The sequence below is a fragment of the Pelodiscus sinensis genome, chromosome 7, assembly GCF_049634645.1.
Source record: "Pelodiscus sinensis isolate JC-2024 chromosome 7, ASM4963464v1, whole genome shotgun sequence".
Taxonomy (NCBI): domain Eukaryota; kingdom Metazoa; phylum Chordata; order Testudines; family Trionychidae; genus Pelodiscus; species Pelodiscus sinensis.
The window spans coordinates 11,106,555-11,126,223 of record NC_134717.1 but is presented as its reverse complement, the minus strand read 5'-3'; the positions used below and the strand labels follow the sequence as shown (position 1 = coordinate 11,126,223).

General features: G+C 42.6%; 2 protein-coding genes across 3 annotated transcripts in view; both read right to left on the bottom strand.

Annotated features, from left to right (window-relative positions):
• Positions 1-5,139: 5,139 nt before the first annotated feature.
• Positions 5,140-11,756, bottom strand: UMPS (uridine monophosphate synthetase). 2 transcript variants are annotated; one of them, XM_075933154.1, is made up of 7 exons: positions 11,482-11,621; positions 10,172-10,262; positions 8,938-9,091; positions 7,255-7,926; positions 6,623-6,798; positions 5,962-6,076; positions 5,140-5,786 (listed from the first exon to the last, which is right to left on the bottom strand). In XM_075933154.1, exons 2-7 carry the CDS (start codon positions 10,184-10,186, stop codon positions 5,605-5,607), a joined length of 1,314 nt encoding a protein of 437 aa, XP_075789269.1. In that variant the 5' UTR covers positions 10,187-10,262; positions 11,482-11,621; the 3' UTR covers positions 5,140-5,604. The 2 variants fall into 2 exon arrangements, with proteins under 2 accessions (XP_075789269.1, XP_075789268.1); XM_075933153.1 differs by lacking the exon at positions 10,172-10,262 and having other exon boundaries at positions 11,482-11,756.
• A 1,170-nt stretch (positions 11,757-12,926) lies between these two features.
• Positions 12,927-19,669, bottom strand: part of KALRN (kalirin RhoGEF kinase) — a 790,448-nt gene continuing 783,705 nt past the window's right edge. The window contains exon 60 of the mRNA XM_075933149.1: positions 12,927-18,330. Within this exon, the coding sequence (XP_075789264.1) occupies positions 17,785-18,330 (546 nt within the window). The 3' untranslated portion in view covers positions 12,927-17,784. The remainder of the gene's footprint in view (positions 18,331-19,669) is intronic.

Sequence of the window (19,669 nt, the reverse complement as noted above, 5' to 3'; positions counted from 1 at the left end):
GCGCTGTGTGAGCCTACCCAGAATGCTGCTCTGGGCTGTGGACACTATAGTGTTGCCTGGCACTGGCCACTGCTTGCTCTGCTCTTCACTCCCCAGAGTGCGTACACATTTGTACTCACACTGGCTCACGTTCCCCTTAACATTTCATCCTTGCCTCTGCTGCGTGTGCTGTAAAGCATTACAGCAGCGTTGCTCCATAAACCAATGTGTAGGGCACGCTGGTTTCCCACTAGTCTGACTGGCTGGGGCGTATGCCCAAAGTGCATCAGGTGGCACATGACTAGATGGTGGCACAGAGTGAACATTGGTCAGTGCACAAGCTAAGCTGGAATGATGCCAACCCTCTTGACGTGTGAAGGGCTTCTGCCATGCCGCAAATAGTGTGAACCAACCCCATTAGACTACAGAAACTCTAGGCAGCTTTCAAGGATAAAACACTATTAGCTAACACCAATACTAAGCAAGCATTATCATCAACAGGTGCCATGCAAACCATAGCAAGCACATACTCTCTAAAATTGGCTACAAGCTGCTGGGATGGGTGGGACTCATTCCCCTTCCCCCCAAACTCACCCTACCTCCCTTATCCTCTGTTTTCGCGCCTAGTGTTGAGGCAGACGACACAAGCCCACCACCCTGAGGTCTCATGGCAGATGCCCTCTCGCCTAGGACTGTCCTGCCCCAAACGTTTCAGGTATAGGCCTTCCAAAAATGGAATCCCTGTCCCAGGGGTCACGAGCCTGAAACAGAATTCCAGCCAAACCTCCATCCAGCATAGCCTGTTGGTGCAAACATTTGTCTGAAGGCACCAGTGTTTGTGACATTTCTTGATAATGAGCATTTCCAATGTAATTATACTGAACGATCCACAACATTATTTACCACATTTGGCTCATTTCCTGGGACTATGTCCAGAGTGCACGCTAAATATGTCAGCTATTTGCTAAGCAGTGTAAATCAGCCAGCACTGACTGTTTGTTAGGGAAGATAGTAATAGAAATGTAGCCATGTTAGTCTGGTGTAGCTGAAGCAAAATAGTCCTGCATTTTGCTTTAGGGAAGATGGTATTCTAGCGGTGAAGCCATGAATTATCCAGGGTCATGTTCATAATGCACTACTCTGATTAAACAGCTGAGATTGCAATACACCTGATTCCCCCATGTGTAGCTGAGCACTCACCAACAACTACACCACTTGAAGTGCAGCGGCTTAATGTTTTTCATGCTGCTTATACAGATACTTGGGCTATGGTTACACTGCAGGTTTCTTGCACACAAACTGTTTTGTGCAAGAATTCTTGCGCAAAAGCGCATCCACACTACCATGTGCTTTTGCGCACACACGTCCATGGCAGCGTGGGCGCGCTCGTGTGCAAGACCGCTCTGATGGCCATTTTAGCCATAGGGGCGTCTTGTGCAGGACCCCCCCCCTTGACTGTCTACATTGCCATCTTATACAAGACCGCTTGTTCTGATGCTTTATTGTAAATTTACTTGCACAAGAACATGCATGCAATGTAGATGCTCTGCAAGTTTTTGCACAAGAATGGCTGTTCTTGCACAAAAAGCCTGCAGTGTGGACATAGCCTCTGTTAGTTTGGGGGGGCAAATCACTTAATATGTATCATACGCTACAATTACAAGGCAAGTTCCATTGCTGAATGATGTACAAGTAGCCAACTATTAATTATCATCATCACTGCTTGTATATGGACATATGATGCTGGGCTATAAATATTCACTTATACTTCATAATGAATAATATGGAACAATTCTTTTCACTATAATGGAGTTTTAAAGAAAGTTTAATAAATTATACAGAGATGTAATTATCTATTGTCAACTGAGGTACTAAATAGAAACTAGTCATTTATCTCCACCTCTGATGCTTTTGAAATTCTCTCTCTGGCCTGATCAGCTTCATGCTTTATAATCCAAATGAGTTGTGTACATTGTGACCTAGTTCCCATGTTACAAATGCAGTTGTGATCAACTGCAGGAACTACACTTCTTGGAATGTAAACAGCAGGGGCATGCGAAAGAAATTAATGTTATGCCTAATTTGAAATGAATTTGCAGGCACCTGAAAAAAGTATTATTCTCTCATATGAAAGCAGTGCATAATGCTGAAACAGTAAATAAAGGCCAAATTATCCCTCCCATTAGCACTGCTGCACATAAGTTCTATGTAATCAGGACTAAGTAAGTGAAACATTGTGGACATCATAAGCACCAAAGTTTAAATTGTACTGTAGAGATGATTGCTACTCATTAATGAAGGGCTATGAACAATTCTGAACAAAAAAAAATTAACTTTATGTCAACAAGAAATAATGCTATGCTCAGAGATACATGGACCTACTAAAAAACCGACTGGATCCTAGGGTTGCACCATGCAATGGTCACCACTATTTGATTCTAGAGATGTATCGCCTTTTGATAGACCTGATTAATTAGTTAACATAGGACTTAAGCCAGAGCTTTAGTTGCAGGTTCATTATAACTCATCCAGTAAAAAGTGTGGTTTAGGAAACAAAGGCATTCAGAAAATTCATTAACCTCCCTGCACTTCATGAGCAGAGACAGGGCCTGTTTATCAGGCAGGACAAATCACCAGTAAGACCAATATTGTGCTCAAGATAATTTATATGAATCCCTGCAACTGTCAGTTATGGGAACTCTTCAGTGCAATGCAGGTATTACACTTTGATTGAAAACCAAACTGCTTCTGGTGAGAAAAGTAACATCCCTAATGTATTGTTGCTAATCTGTTAGCCTTAGGCTAAGTCTAGACTGGCATGATTTTCCGCAAATGCTTTTAATGGAAAAGCTTTCGCGGAAAAGAGCGTCTAGATTGGCACGGATGCTTTTCCGCAAAAGCACTTTTTGCGGAAAAGCGTCAATGCCAATCAAGACGAAGTTTTGCGCAAGAAAGCCCCGATCACCTTTTTCGCGATCGGGGCTTTTTTGCGCAAAACAAATCTGAGCTGTCTACACTGGCCCTTTTGCGCAAAAGCTTCTGCCCAAACGGGAGCACCATAGTATTTCTGCAAGAAGCACTGATTTCTTACATGAGATCGTCAGTGTTCTTGCGGAAATTCAAGCGGCCAGTGTAGACAGCTGGCAAGTTTTTCCGCAAAAGCAGCTGATTTTGCGGAAAAACTTGCCAGTCTAGACACAGCCTTACTGTTTAAACTCTTGGCCACTGCTGGACCAGCAGCCCACAGGGCGTTTAACCAATTGAATTTGAATTGGTTACATGGTTAGGAGGCGTTTTTAAAATTTGTACATGCCTACACTACATACATATGATGAAATCTACTAGCTAAAGTGATAGGGTGGCTTCAAAATGGGCACAGCTCCCTCTGGTGGAAGAAGGGAATAGTTTCCAGGAGAGAAAGGAAAGCATAAGGGTATGTCCACACTACAGGACAAAATCAAATTAAGCTAGGCAACTTCAGCTATGTTAACTACGTAGCTGAAGTCAAAGTATCTTAACTTGGCTTTTGGTGCTGTCTATGCTGCCAGAAGTCAAAAGAACAACACTTTTCCTTCAACTTCCCTTACTCCTTACGAAATGAGGGTTACAAGTCAGAGTAAGAAGCCCATTATTTTGAAATGATGGGCTTGCTGTGAGATACGCACTCTGTTATTTCAAAATAACACACTGTGTAGACATGCCTTAAGAGACCATGCATCAGACAAGTTTCTTTATACTTAGCTACCACTTACAACAGGATAGGCAGCAGAAATCTAGTGCCTTGTGATTTATTTAAAAACATAATAGTAAGGTTTTATTTAACCTCTTTAGTGATACATTGCAGATTAAGAACCATGGTGAAATGCTGGGGTCTTGCAACAGCTATTAATTGCTGTGCAGCTAAGCTCTAATATCTAACTTCACACACACAAGCAATGAAAAATTGATCAAGTCTGGCTGGTGAGAGGCCATAGAAGTTCTTTAGCTACAGTAGGAAAAGTCCTGCTCAATGACCAAGTAGAGAATTAACAAATTTCCTATTAGTGAACCTCAGATGAAGATAATTTATGGGAAGTGACCAAGTGATGCTCTGCTTAAAATAATGTAACATCAGTAGGTTCAGAACACCATTTCCCATATTCTCATTCGTACCAGTCATGAACTCCTCAGCCCCATGAAATACCTTCATCAGAGTAGGCAAAGTAATTTTGCATCATTCTACTAAATAGAGAGCAAAATTTACTTTAAGTCTGAAGAACACACTGGAGGCTCTCTAATCTTCCTTGTTCTAATCTAAATACCATAATCCCATTTAAACCTGCTTTTCTTGTTCATAAAAATTCTACTTAGATTCCTTTAAATTTACTACTAGCAAAGGCTCCACTTCAAAGGCCAATCACAAGTAGAAATTTTGGTATAAACAGGAGAATGATGCTTCTTAATGCCATTTTGAAATTATTCTTCCATATTAAGACAGAACTGTATTTAAAAGGGATTCTCAGCTTAAGGCTGCATTTCTCAAACTGTGGGTCCCGAACCTCCGGAGGGTCGCGGTATCACAGTTTGAGAACTCCTGGCTTAAGGCATTTATGTTATATACATGCTTAAATTCTTATACTGCTTTTAATAAGCTAAAGTAACTTAGAATTCCACATTTATTTGTGCTCTTCCTTTTCATGATCTGAACAATGAAAACCCATTGTCACTTTGAAGTGCATTTAGGGGCAAATTTAAGGTGACAATTTCTTCAACCAATACCCATGAGATGTTTTTTACATCCTTTCTTTCATTACAAATCTCAGTGGTGAAAAAATATCATGGACAAGTACTAAAGATTTTTCATAGAGCAGTCAGCTCACTAGAAATTCAACAGTGGCATAATGTTGGGAACTTTGTATTTTTGCCACTCATTAATAGATCCACCAAACCCCATTCCAAATCAGTTCCACACTGGGTTAACTAATTGCTACAGCTGTAATTGTCATAGCTAATTTGGAGAAGAACCATGGGATCAATAATTCATACCAATCACAGCAGCAGCAGCAAGCATATCAGGAAGAGGCAGTAATTAAAAGTGAGGCCTAGGTTTATCATTCCCTCAGTTTTTAGTCCAAGACATTTACAAGATTAAGGAAAAAGTACTACTAATATACAAACTCATTGCTGAAAAAGAGTCAATTACAATGTTTATTAAGTAGCAGATTACTACATTACAGTGGGATTCAGACATGCTTATGCTCCCTAAAAACGGAAACAATTTGTGCTGTGCATCTATGCCGCTTTGTTGTACAATATTGAAAAAAGACTCCATTTTCTCTGTTTCCATAAGTAAATGAAATACCAAGTTGCTCTAATAACCCAGCAAGAACCTCTTGGAGGGCTTTCATTTCTTATTTTCTGAAGAAAGGATGAGTTAGAAGAGTTAAGATGGGTGGTGATTTTTGGTTTCACAGTCCCAAATGCAAAGTAACAATGGTCACAATGAATGTGATTATGCTTATACATTTAGTCATCAGCAGATTGTATCTTAAGCAAAATATTAAGTTGAGTTCAGAGTAGATGTCAACTTTATGTCTTCTAGAATGCACAGGGGGTTAGTCTGTTCACCAGAATGTTTGGTTGGAATTAGTCTTGTGTACAAACACCAAGTCTGCTTAAATAGCTCTCCCATGCTGCCTTCCTGTACATCTCTGCTTCCTCTAGACGATTTGATGCAGACAAGATACCACGTCCCACAATAATGATATCTGAACCTCTTTTGTTAATAACTTCCTGTGGGCTTAAGTATTTCTGTCCAAGGTTATCACCTGAAACATAACAAATAATATATCACTTTTTTATTTGGAGTAAATAATGCCATCTCCTAGAAGTTCTGAAATAGGACTTAAGCAGAGGCGCAAGTTTAATATCTGAATTCTCAGCACTGTAAACTTGACACATGAGAAATTTCATTGCACATTCTACCTCCTCAGGAATGTTTACCTCCAGCTTGCATCTGGACCCCTGGAGTCAAGTGAAGAAACTCTGGTTTGTTACTAACTCTGCAGCCAGAAATGAATCCAAAAACAAAATCTGAGTTTTCTTCAGCCATTTCTACCTAAATATAACAAAAACAATCAAAGAGCTAAGTTAGAATTTCCAGGCTTAAAACTAAACCTGACCAATGAGCTGTCTCAAGCCCTGCCAGTCTGTCTGTTAGCGTAAGGCCCCAGAGAGAAATCAGTTTAAGCTATATCCTAGTTTCACTAAAGAAATAATCACAAAGCACACAGAACTGACAGCTCCTTATTAGAACCAAAAGGTAACTGGAAGGCTGGACATTGGACTGGGAATGTAGAACAAAAGTTAACTGGATGTGATGGCTAAGAAAAGTAGTAAAGAGCACACACACTTTTGCAGTGGTCACCATGATAATGCAAAACAAATCAGCAATAGACTAGTGACAATGTTGAAGCTGTGGGCAACCTCTTAATATCTGAAAGTCTAACATTTATTATCTTTAAAGCACTGAGAGAAATTTGGTAAGTAGCAGTTTGTGTGAAAAGCTATTTATATACGCAGGCTATGAAATTATGTAGTGCATGCAACCACTCTCCTTTGCCAGAGCAGTTTAAGTTTTCCCAAGCAAAACAGAAGCTCTTACTGCAGATTTTGTGTAATCACCAGTGGCAAGTGACCCGTGGGAACTCATCTCAGCAATCAATAGACAGCCTCGCTGTGAAGGAAGCCCTACTTCTTTCAGTCCTTTCACGACTCCAGAGCCTGGAACCACATGGGCATTAACTATATCTGACCAGGAAGCTATTTTGAATATACCCCCTGAAAAGAAATAAACAGAGAGGGATATATTTTCAGCTAAGCACTGCTATGAATTTATCCTCAAGCAGGAGTTAAAACAAAGACAGAGCATACTAAGTTGTGCACATTTTTAAGACATTCTACCTATTCAACCAGTTAGCTGTCTAAACACAACAGGAAACTGTCTCTAAATTATACTTTTCACGAACAGCTGCACACTTTTGTCTTCATTGTCTGCAGAGGTTTTGATCGGGATATAGAGCCTACTAAGTGACGAGAAAGGGGAAAAAAGCAAATTCAGCACCTGTCACAACTTAAGTGAAGAGGTTCAGTAAGCAAAATGAAGCATGCACAAGTAAAATCTGTTTTACAAATATAGCGGTCATCACCTTAGTTGCACTAAAGGTAATCACATTTTATTCAACAGGCAAAAGCATTGGCAAAAAACTCACAAGAAACTAAGGTTGCAATAATCACCTTCATATTGATGTTTCACAGTGTTCCCTATGTCTGCAAACTTGCGGTCTTCAAATATCAGATACTCATGCTGGTCTGCAAGTGCTCTCAACTCCTTTATTACCTCTTGGGTGAAATCATTAAGGATATCTATGTGAGTTTTTAAGATACAAATGCTGGGGCCCAGAGTGTCAGCCAGCTGTAAAAGTTCTTTGGAGTCTGTGACATCAGCAGAAAGGCATAAGTTTGTTTGTTTCTTTTCCATGAGCTTGAGAAGTTGTGCTGCAATGGGATGGATTCCAGGTAGCTGAGCACGAGCACTAAAGCTCATCTCTTTGCATATTTGTTTGATGGGAATAGCAGCACCATTTTGATCTGCTGGTTTGAAGTCATTTTGCAGAATGAATTTTTTTACCTTTTCAACTATCTTGGAGTCAACTTTTTGCTGCTGCTGCAGAATCTCTAGCATCATGGACAGGGTGCACACAGAGTGTAGGCGAATCCCTCGTTCTTCTAACTTGCACTTTCCTCCCTGCTCTCTATCCAGCAGCACTATGGCATCAGTGATTTTTAATCCTTCTTTCTGAAGTACCTCTACTGTTTCCAAGATACTAGATCCACTCGTTACCACGTCCTCAATGATCAAACAAGTTTCTCCTGGATTAATGGTGCCTTCCACCAAGCGCTTGGTACCTTTAAATCAATAAAGACACAATCCATTGAATCACTAGTTAAAAAAAACTAACCTGAAATTGCTACCTTAAGACTTACTGTTGTTAAAACTAAATGTACTATGTGCATCATAGGAGGCCATTGCTATTAAGTGACTACATTAGTCCTGAAAATAGTAAGGAACTTTTTTTTTCCCATTGGCATTATAGGGAAGTAAGGCACACAGTGATTACCACTATGTTGAGGCATCAAAGTTCTGTTTTCAGGTCTGTTACTGACTTGTTTTATAACTTCATGCAAGTCACTTGACCTTCATGAGCAGATAAAATGTGCTCCTCTAGATCCCACGAAGTTGTGATTTATAAGTATTTGCAAAACAGCTTGAGATATTTATCATTTATTTGCTCTTACAGGCACCAACACACACACTCTAGTAATCCTTGAGACACACAATATAGAAGACCACTTTTTTTGGTTAATGAAACCATTGCTAGAAGCATAACATTACTCTCCTGTAGAAATTTGCCACAGCATGAAAGTTAAGAAAAATTATTTGCACCATTGAGACATTCAGTTTAATATACTAAAAAATCCTAGCTTTACAGTAGGAATGTTACAGTGTAGCTGAATAACTGATAAACTGATGCTTATTGGTTACACTCAGCAGGGAATGGCAGGAAACGGCTTCCCTGGGAGCCAGGCTGGCAGGGGCTCCTGGGAAGGCTTCACTGCAGGCTCTGCAATATAAAACATATTTAAACTTCATACTACAGAGCCTGTAGTGTGTAACCCCTTGAGATTTTCAGCAGTTACACAGTTACTTATTTAACCAAATTTTAACATTCCTACTTTGTACCTAACAAGCAGCAGCTTAACACCTCCACTACAGAGATTATCTAGGTTACTGAGTCCCTAGAACTTTTCCTCAAACACTAAATGAGCTGGAGGTCAAACTATTTAAAGCACTTCCACAGCAAATCTTTCAAACAGAAAAAGACAATTTAACCTTAATAATAACTTGAATAATTTTACCATAGTCTTTTGCTTCCTTCCTCCGTATAAGCATTGGGATCTGATTGGTTGAGCAGATAATTGTAGCCAAAGGCAATGCTGTGTATGGCACACCACAAACTGAGTCATACTTGATCCCTGCGTTTTTTGCCGTTTGAAACAGGAGATCTGCAATCTAAAGGTACATCATATTTTTAAGCAGTGGTAAATATAACTATAAGCCTATATTACCCATGTAAGACATTTCAGATATTGTTGATTGATTGATGTATGGTCAGAGAAGCTACTTTCTCAGATATCTGTAAGCAGTATTCTGTCAGTATTATTTGTACCCAGATAGCATCCAAAATATGTCAGTTGCTATTACAATAAATTAAAACTAAACTTTTTGGGGCAAGGATTATTTAAGTAACTTCTATTATTCTAGTAACTTCATTCATGGAATTAGTGGGCAGTGACATTTAAGACGACATACAAAATAAGTTCTCCACTGTTTTTTTGCACTGTTACCCATTCCTTTAGCCAGCAAGTCATTTCTTCTTTTAAATTTACTCTTATCCTTTCTTACTGTAAAGTATGTCAATCACCATTAAAGGCACTCCCTAAAAATAAAAAGTGGACTATGGGTTCTATGTAATAGAACTTTTCAATATATTACAATAGTTCCAAAACGGTAGCGTTAAAAAGGCTAGCAAAGTGGCCAAAGAGAAAAGAAAAAAAAAGAAAAAAGTGAAAGATATTGTTTAGCCTATATTACAGATCTATGCTCGTAGTCCTATTTTAGTATATACAAGCAGTCCCCGGGTTACATGGATCCGACTTACATCAGATCCCTACTTACAAACGGGGTGAGGCAACCCCGCACTAGCTGCTTCCCCCCAGCAGACCAGGGAGACGCGAAGCTAGCGCCCCCCCCCCAGCAGACCAGGGAGACGCAGAGCGGCTTTTCTCAGCAGACACCTCAGTTTGAGAATAAAGGACTGAGGGAAGTGAGGTGTGGGAGAATAAAACTGAGCTCTGGAGAAATGTTTGGCTAGAGTTTCCCCTACAATATGTACCAGTTCCGACTTGCATACAAATTCAACTTAAGAACCTACAGTCCCTATCTTGTACGTAACCCGGGGACTGCCTGTACACAGATAGTAAAAGAAAGTAAGCATATTTCTAATCTTCCTCTTGCCATAATGAGTATAACTTTTTTAATGAAGGAAAGTTTGGTTATTGAAAACAGGTAACTAACTGAAATTCTAGTTACCTGAAGGTCAGACATTCACCAACATTTACCGAACAGCCAGAGGATTAAAGGAGGGATTAACTGAGCCACTGGCTATCCCAAGGTCAGCAGGCTGAAGAGGAGAGCTATAATGTTCACATACATACTTATGTACACAGACCAGCACATTTTGTTCCTGCTTCATTGCAGGATTAAGATTCCTCCCCTCTATAAAAGATCCCCTCTGCATAAAAAACAGAGACGAGATTATTTCATACCTCAATACTAACAAATTTGTTTTGACTTTTTGTCTGTAAAATTGCTCAAAAGCACATACCGGTGCAGAGTTAACATCATTAATTTAGCACTATCAGGTATTGGGGAAGCATGTAACTTGTTAAAATTTCCAGTGGCTATATGTTTAAACACGTGGGTGATGGGGGAGGCAGGGGCCAGTGCTCCCTGCACTCAGTAGCTCTCCTCTCCCCCTTCTACTCCTGCAGTCTATCAGTAGGGGCAGTGTGGGGGTGGCTCCTCAGGAGCTGGTGCTCATAGGGAGTTGGCTTTTAAGTTGCTCCCTTCTCCCCCGCCCCAGCATCAGCTCCGTCCTGTCCCCTGCCACACTGTTGTCACTGCGCGAGGCAGTTCTGTGGGGCCACCATGCAGGGAGCTGGCTTAAAAACTGGCTCCCCCAACGTGCCTACTCCTGCCCGCCCTCACCTCCTGCTGCCTCTATGGAGGTGGCTCTGCTTTTAAAGTGGCTCCCTGTGGCATCGGCTCATACGTCTAAGCTGGTTCTTGCCTCTTTCCCGCCACCCCGCTCTACTGTCCTTCATACAGGCAGGCCACTAAAAATCTGGCAACGCAGCAGGGCTAACTCAGGCTCCCTGCGTCTCTTGGAAATGACTGCCATGGCTGGCTCCTAAGTGCCAAGCCAAGGGGTCTCCGCACGCTGCTTCCTTCGCCCTCCAGCCCCAAGCGCTGGCTCCGCAGCTCCCTTTGACAGGGAACCGTGACCAATGGGAACTACAGGGCCAGGGCCTGCAAGCAGCACAGATCAACTGGCCATGCCTGGCCTAGGAGCCGGACACGCTGAGCGCTTCCCAAGAGCTGCCCGAGGGAAGCGGCGCTCGGCTGTGGCCTGCTCTCCGACCGCTTCCTCCAGCCGCACCCAAACTTCCCGGCCTCCCGCACTCGAGTCCCCTGGGTCCTTCCCGCGCTCCCAAACCCTCAGCTCTACCTCCGGCCCTGAGCAGCGCCCCTCCCCCCCCAGGCGCCAGGGCTGGAGCGTGAGCGCGGCAGGGAGGCCGCTGGCCACATCCCGCTGCCCTGCCCCTTCCCCCGGCCGGCACCTGGTTGAGCAGCGGCGGGTGGGAGACGATGACCCGCAGGTCGATGTAGACGGGGGAGACGAGGCCGCTCTTGAGCACGAAGTCCCCGAAGCGCAGAGCCTGGGCCCGGTGCAGCCCGGACACCAGCCGCTCCACGGAGCCCGCCTCCCCCATGCCCCCTCAGGCAAAGCCCGCCACCCGCGCGCCTCAGCACCCCGGCGCCCAAGAGTGACGCAGCCGGGCCATCTACGACAAAAGAAGGGGACTGCGCCGCTGCCGTGTGCGCATGCGCCACTGTCCGCTGGCGGGAGTCCTGCCGGCTGCTGCTCATCCAGTTCGGTGGGCGTGGAGCGTCAAGAAAGGGCTCCCTCCCGGCCTCCGTAGCCAGCCTCTCGCAAGGGGCGTGCCCGGGCCGCACGCGCCTAGATCAGCAGGGCAGCGCGCGCTGTCACCACTGTCGTCTTGCTGGATCGTGCCTCGCGGCACCCCGGGCGTGGAACCCTGCGGCGGGGGGGGCGGGGCTACCGCCTCCAGCTTCTCGCGGCCCCTGGCTGCTGCGAACCAACCCGCCTTCCCCGCCGGCTGAGGAGCTGGGGCTTTAAGATCCCCCCCCCCGCCTCCGCCCACCCATCGGCTGCTATGGGGAGTGCCCCCCCCGGCTGGCAGGAGCACTATGGCTGGGCAGTGATAGCTCCTGTGGCTGCAGGGAGCGCCTGGGGCTTTCCCAGCGGCGCTGAGCCCTGCTGGAAGGGGAGAGCAGTGCAGCTCCGTGATCCACTCACTGCATGTAACCCACCAACCAACCGGCAGCCCCTATTTTGCAGGCACTGGGGCAGGAGCTGGGTAAAACGCTGTGGGTGCATCTAGACTGGCAAGTTTTTGCGCAAAAACTTGCCAGCTGTCTACACTGGCCGCTTGAATTTGCACAAGCGCACTGGCTTTGTAATGTACAAAATCAGTGCTTTTTGCGCAAATACTTTCACATGCCCGCTCAGGAAAAAGCCCTTTTGTGCAAGAATACTTCCACAAGAGGGCCAGTATAGACAGGGAAGAACTGTTTTGCTCAAATTAGCCCTGATGGGTAAAATGGTGATCGGGGCTTTCTTGCGCAAAATGGCATCTAGACTGGCCACGGATGCATTTGCGCATCCGTGTCAATCTAGAAAACTTCAGTTAAAAGTATTTCCGCAAAATCATACCAGTCTAGACGCAGCCTGTGAGAACAGTTTATTTGCTGAAAAAAAGGCAGTTTTGTAGTCTAATGAAATCACACAGTAGCATCTAACGGACGCAGCTGCAGTGACATCACAGCATGTCATTTCAATGAGATATGTTTTGATTTTTTTTTATTTTTATGAAATATGACTAGGGAGTAGTTCCATGGTAGGTTAATCGAAGCTGAGCTTTTTAGGAGATTTTTTCCAGAGTGACCACCAAAGTACAAGATCAGGTGTTTTGCTCAGCTTTAGGTTTGACCTAGCATATGTTAAGAGTGCTGTCTTCAATATTTGAATTCCGTCTGAGCCTCCAGTCAAAACTAAGTATTGAGTCAATCAAGTAGCTGGTCTGCTTTAGTGTCTTAAAAGTCTTAGAAAATCCAGAGTTTGTGAAAGAAGACTGACTCTTTCTCTGAACAACTGTCTTTAATCAAAAAACCCAGAAATGGCATCTTTAATATACTGTATTTATAGGAACACAATGAAAGAAGATGTACATTTTGAAGCTTCTGTAGATAACATATTGTAGCATAGTAATATTAACAAGTGACAGCAGCTCATCACTTTACAATGTCACACAAGTGATTGGATGTTCAAATAAAATATTTACAAACTTGCCTTTACAAAACCACATTTTCATTTTGTATATGCACATTTGCAATAAAACAGAAGATACACTTAAGGCAGACCAGCAGGACACTGAAATTAAGGCTGTGGAATTAGTTTGCACCTTGAAAATGCTGAGCTCCTAGCAATCTCTTTTTGCTCCTCTTTCTGTTGATTGTTGAAAAACATTAAAACAGTACATTCTAAGCATGCAGTGAAATTTCCTTCTTTTGGTGGTGGATTTTTACTTTTAAACAGCCTGTGCATTTGCCTTCCTTATGGTACCAGTAAAAGGCATAACTGGTTTGATTGATTTCACTGGCAGAACAGTTTTGAACAGTTTGGTAGAAAGAGAAGTAAAAGCACCAGCATCGAAAGTTGGACATGGAGGTGAAATATGGCTTAAGTGACTACAGATGTTTGTTTTCACTAGCTTCATATTAAAAGACCACAATTACAGCAAAGTCAGAATCCTGACATTATGGTAACATTCACCAATATACAGCTTCCAGAATAGGAATTCATCACTCGATGGCAGTGTGCAATCAGCCTTATAAAATAGGATTGTATTTTGTTCCCCTCAGGAAAGCCCCATCTTCTGATGGAACAAAAAAAAAAAAAAATCCTGGATAATAAATCTGAGTCCTGTGCAAAAGAAGAATCTGTCTCTATAGGGAATGGACTAGATCCAGAACCAACCTTGTGATTGTCAGACCTCTGTGGTATGCATCAGTCACAAAACTGGTCTCCGAAGATTTCATTAGCTCTTAGATAGCTTGCTTTCTATTTTGAAAGGCATTAAAGTACGGTTATAGTCCCAAAGCATCCATATAGATAGCATTATGAGGTTCTATATTTAGCCTCTTTTGTAGTTTGCATATCAAAGCCTAAATTCTGCTCTCAGTTACCAGTTAAACTTTCTGATGCCACAGGAAACTAAGGTCAGAATTTGGTCCCAAAATTTACTTACTTGGGAAGTGAAGTTTGTTTTAACTGCCAGCACATCAAAACAGACCTTTCCCAGACTGAAAAGAGCTCTTTGTAAACTTGTCTCTTTCATCAATAGAAGTTGATCCAATAAAAGAGCTCTCTCACCTTGTTGCTTAGCACTTCAGAATAACATTCCAGCCAAAAGGATCAGTTATTTGAGAAAAAAGAGAGGGAACAAGATATAGAGGGGACAGAGTGGGATTGGGATGTGAAAATTGTTATTTTACATAAGAATGCCCACGTTGGATCAGACTAATGGGTTTACCTGGCCCAATGTCCAGACTTCTGACCGTGGCAGATACTGGATGCTTTAGGCAGTGAACAAGAACAGGGCAGTTGTATCAAGAGATCCACCCCCCTACCATTCCCTCCTAGCTTCTATCAAGAAGTTTAGGGACACCTAGACCAGGGGATTGTGTCTCTGGCTATTTGCCAAGATGGTCATTATGAATTTATAAAGTTTTTTTTATTCCAGTTAGATTTTTGGCCTTCACAACATCCCATGGCAACCAGTTCCCCAGATTGACTGTGCATTGTGCTAAGAAGTTCTTCCTTTTTGTTCATTTTAAACTTGTTGCCTATGAATTTCATTTGCTGATACCTGGTTCATGCATTATGTGAAGGGATAAATAACTTCCTTATTCTCGCACATCATCCATTATTTTAATAGACCTCTATCATATACTATCTTGAGTAATTTTTGTATAATCCATAATTTTGTATAATGCCACCACATTGTTTACTCCATTTCCAGATTATTTAAGAATATTTTGAACAGCAATTGTTCCAGTGTAGATCTTTAGGGGATCCTGCTACTTATCTCTCTCCACTGTGAAAACTGCCCATTTTTCCTATACTTTAACCAGTTACTGATCCATGAGAGGACCTTCTCTCTTGTCCTAAGACTGCTTTCTTAGCATAAGAGCCTTTGGTGAGGAACCTTGAGAGGCATTTTTGTACCAATGACAAGGAAAAAGTTTGTGGCTTAAAAATTACACACATTTTAGAAAAGGTATCAGAATTTTTAACCACACTTCCATAATAATAATAATTAATAAATAATAGAGGGCAGCACAGTCAAATCAGGTAAGTGAAATGTGCCCAAGAGCCAACTTTTAAAAGTAGGAAGAAGGGAAGTAAACAGTCTTGCAGAGAAAGTACCTGAGTACTGCGCTAATGTAGGAAACCCTTCAGTGGCTGTAGTCTGAAAGAACTTTTGTGGCTAAAGCCACATTGCAGTCTTACTGAGGTGATATTTTTTTCTATTTGCTGATTTGTGAGAGGTACCACTGATTTGCTTAGGAAGTAGCTGCAGCATTGAAGAGAGAAACTGAAATGGGTTCTAGGTCATCCATAGTATCCAGTGTCGCTGACAAGCCTTCTCCCTTCTAAGCCTTCTGGGTGGACTCCTGCCTCACCTCTGCTCTCTGATATAATTTGTTATGTTCTCTCTGCCCTCCCCACTTGCACTCTCTCTGTTCTCTGACCAGGAGTCCCAGATCCCCAGAACCCATTCCTATCTCTAATTACGTAGTCTTCAGTTTCTTAGTGTGCTCTTGCTGACTTCTGTGTCCACTAGCAAGCCTGCCCGACAAGCAAAGAATGTCCCACCGTCACTTCAGCCAGTGTGATTTCATTGTGCAGGGCAAGCATATTGCTGGGACCCCACAGAAAGCTCCAGGGAACCTGCATGCTATGAATTTGGGCTTTGAAGATCAAAGAAGGAAGCCCTGAGGCTACAGTTGTGTGTGTGAGACTGCATCAGCTGGCAATGGAGAGAATTCCTCTCTACCCTCTACCTTTCCCAGGATACAATCCAGCCACTAGGATTGGGTGTTTGATTTTACTACTGCTGCCCTTGAGTAATTACTCAAGATAGTGTAGATAGCACAGGTTATTGGATCAAACTTTTTGCATTCAGAAATCCCAACTCCAGATTTGGTAGTAGATCTATACCAGGTACCTAGATAGCTCTTAGCACTTCAGAACTTACCCATGTGTCTGGAAAGAATATACTCCATTGCTGATTGTCAGATCCACCCCTATGCAGGGCTACCATTTGCAGGGTCTCTGAGCTACTTAAGTTGGGGGGGGGGGGGAAGGGAGGTAAAAACCACGCAGAGAGTTGCCTCATCTTTTGGCCCTGTGGCTAAATAGGAGAAGATCTGGCCAGCCCATGAATTGCTAGGCCTTCATGAGACTTCCTATAGTCCTTATATTTAAGGCTAGGCCTGCTACCATAACAGCCATATGGCAATGTTACATCTTGGTTTATAAGAGAAATATTTTAATTGTGAATATTTTGTTATTTCAAACTTGGCCTAAGACATAAAAATAGCCTCTTGGATGCCTTGGTAATGGAGGCCTTAAAGTGCCTGGAGAAAAGTTTAAGAATTGAGAAGTGGAGCATCCAATTTTAAATACTGAAAACCATCTGAAGCTATAAGCACAAAGATAAACCCACTACTCTCACTGCACTTTGACCAGCTTTTGATGAACTTTGGACCGAGCAACTTCAGAGCTTGAAATGGAACAGGATCCTTTTTCTATATACACCCACATATGTAAATTGAACAACCTGATAGAAAAAAATCATCTAATTTACAGGTACTGAAAAAATCAGACAGTCTTTTCTCAGTGCACAGGTTTTGGAAAAGATTTCTGTACAATGTTTATAAAACATTTTAAAAAGCCATCAAGGTTTCATTGTGCTTAGTCAAAACAGCTTTCTGCCACAGTGATTTTACCCCCTTAACCATAGCTCTGAAAGTTACTGTATGTTGATTTGATACAGTAAAAAAGGCTCTGGAATCCCACTGGTATTCTTATCTGAAGAGGTATGCTTGAGCAATACCATGTAATGAGAGCATTTCTGAAAGCACATTCTATTTCAGTCCGTTAACCACAAAAGCTAGTATTACTGTGAATAGGACTTGATCCTGCATGCCCTCCATAGTCCCCACTGATGTCAACAGGAATCATGTGTCTTACGGGCTTGCAAAGTCCTGCCTATATCTGGCACTTGGCTAGCAATGATTTCAGCAAAACCTGAATCCAACACAGTTTGGCAGTAAATGCTGACAGCCTTGGGTCAACCTAATTTTCCTCTTCCAAATCGCTATTCTCTTCCAAATGAGGCTGGTTCGACCGTGAGGCTCTCTTATAAGGCTGCCTTTCAAAAAACTAAGGCATCAGTATTTTGGTTCCCATGTTGAACACCATCTTTGTAATACGAACATCACTCTAACCAGGAGATTCCTTGCTTTCCAAGAACAGCCTTGTCAAGAGGGTATGCACACCCACTGATCAGCACTTACATAACTTTGGTTCTGAGTAACTGGACAGATGCCACAACCACTAGCATGAGTTACATCCCTCAGTTTGGGAAACCATATGAAATGGATGTAATACTTAATACTGAATTATATACAGTCAGATTCCACCTTGTGTCTGTTCATACTGTTTGCCTGGCCTCCGGCCCAGCAGTATCATGTCACATGGTTATGTGGCATCATGTTCCCGGGTTCATCCTGTTCATTATGAAGCTCTTGACGTTGGGAACTGGGTGCACATCATACTGGTGTCTGCGGCGCTCAATGAAGCAAGCCAGACGGGAGGTATCCAGCGGGATTTTGGAATAGCTGCCATTGTGAGGCTGCAGCCAAGGATGCTGTAAACAAGTGGCTGCTGTCGGCCTCCTCCTGAAGTCTTCTTGAAGTATAACATTGATGAAGTCTCTGGCTGCATGACTCACATCACAGAAATACTCATGAGGGAAGCTGAAATCCACTCGGCACACATTTATACAGGTCTCCTCTTTGCTTTCATCGAGGAACGGAGAGACACCACTTAACATGACATAGGTAAGGACCCCAATGCTCCAGATGTCTGTGCCCAGTGAGACAGGGGCACCTTGGATAACTTCAGGAGCTGCAAATTCAGGGTTTCCAAGCAGCTGATGAACATAATAATGTCCCGTGATCTGGACTGCATCTTCTAAGTCTATAAGCTTGACACGAGGCACTGGGATCCTTAAATCAATTAGCAGATTTTCTGGCTGTTGAGATTTTAAAACAGATTAAATTGTACAGTTGTTATATAAATTACATTTGTAGCTTTTATTTAAAGAGATGTCTATACCCATAGTTCATGTGCACTAGCTCATCAACACTTACACTGAATCAGAGATGTGAAATGCCCATCAGAACACTGAATGCCTGAGAACAAATTCAGCTCCCATTTACACAGCTGCAAAAGCAGACCAATACCTTAGAGTCAATGGAGTTATTCTTGTTTCACGCCAGTGTAAAGGAGCAGGACTTGACTCTGTGTTTCTATGGAGATGAAATAAGTTCATTTTCCCAAATTCATCTTCCTAGAGCAATTATATATGGATATATTTGTCTTCCAAACCAGAGTGCAGGTATATTTGGTCCTAGGCTTTCCTGGTTTCCACCTACTTGCAGCTATTTCAGCATTTCTGATTGTCTCCCTCCCTGTGCACCTTCTCCCTGGTGTGCTCATATGCACCATGGATTCAGCTCTCATCTACAGTGTGACTATTTCTACACCATCACCTACTCATACCTTTCTACTTGTCTCTCCTTTGTCTCCATCCTCAGGCAGTTCTTGCACCTCAAGCTCAATATGTCCAAAATTAAACTAATCAAAGAGCTTTCCAAACTCTCTTTTCTGTTCTTAAATCATTATTGACAATACCACCATCCTTTCCCTCACTCAGTGTTATAAGTGCATGACTCAGATTACTCACTACTGTGAGCTCTGCTTCTCTTGCTTTTGACTTAGCAGCACAGTTTTGTTCCCTTCAGTGCATCTCTGAATGGCTCAAGTGATGGGGACTTCTACCACTTGCTTTGGGAAACTGTCTCATGGTGTAATACAGTTGCTACTTTAGGATTCAGTGTAATTTCTAAGGAATTTGCAAGAACATCTACATACTTCCTGAAAGCTCCCAGAAGTCCAACAAAGACTATACAAATACATATTGAAAAGCACTTCTAGTAGCTTAGCCAATTGAGGCTTAACCTTTCTATTTATGTTATTTTGGAAAAAATATTTGGTCATGGGAAATGGAAGAACCAAAATACCACCTGAAATGACATTTTTGGTCTGAAGATTCCAGGAGAGTCCTCTACTGAGTTAAGACTATTACTAGGGATGGAGTCACTAAAGGTATGTCTAGATTACATGGCTCCATCGACAGAGCCATGTAGATTAGTTTACTAGACAGGAAAATGAAGCGGCAATTTAAATAATCACCGTTTCATTTACATCAAAATGGCTGCCGCGTTGTGCCGATCAGCTGTTTGGTGGCACAGCACGGTAGTCTGGACGCTCCACGGTCGACAAGGGAAGCCCTTGTTGACCGCACCGTT

What these genes read in the sequence shown, in the direction of transcription:
- UMPS (XM_075933153.1), bottom strand. Translation starts at nt 11,634, where the DNA reads ATGGGGGAGGCGGGCTCCGTGGAGCGGCTGGTGTCCGGGCTGCACCGG. An exon ending in GTGATTACACAAAATCTGCA is followed by an intron (nt 6,077 to 6,622) that starts GTAAGAGCTTCT and finishes TGTTATATTTAG; the next exon opens with GTAGAAATGGCTGAAGAAAA. An exon ending in GGTCCAGATGCAAGCTGGAG is followed by an intron (nt 5,787 to 5,961) that starts GTAAACATTCCT and finishes GTTATGTTTCAG; the next exon opens with GTGATAACCTTGGACAGAAA.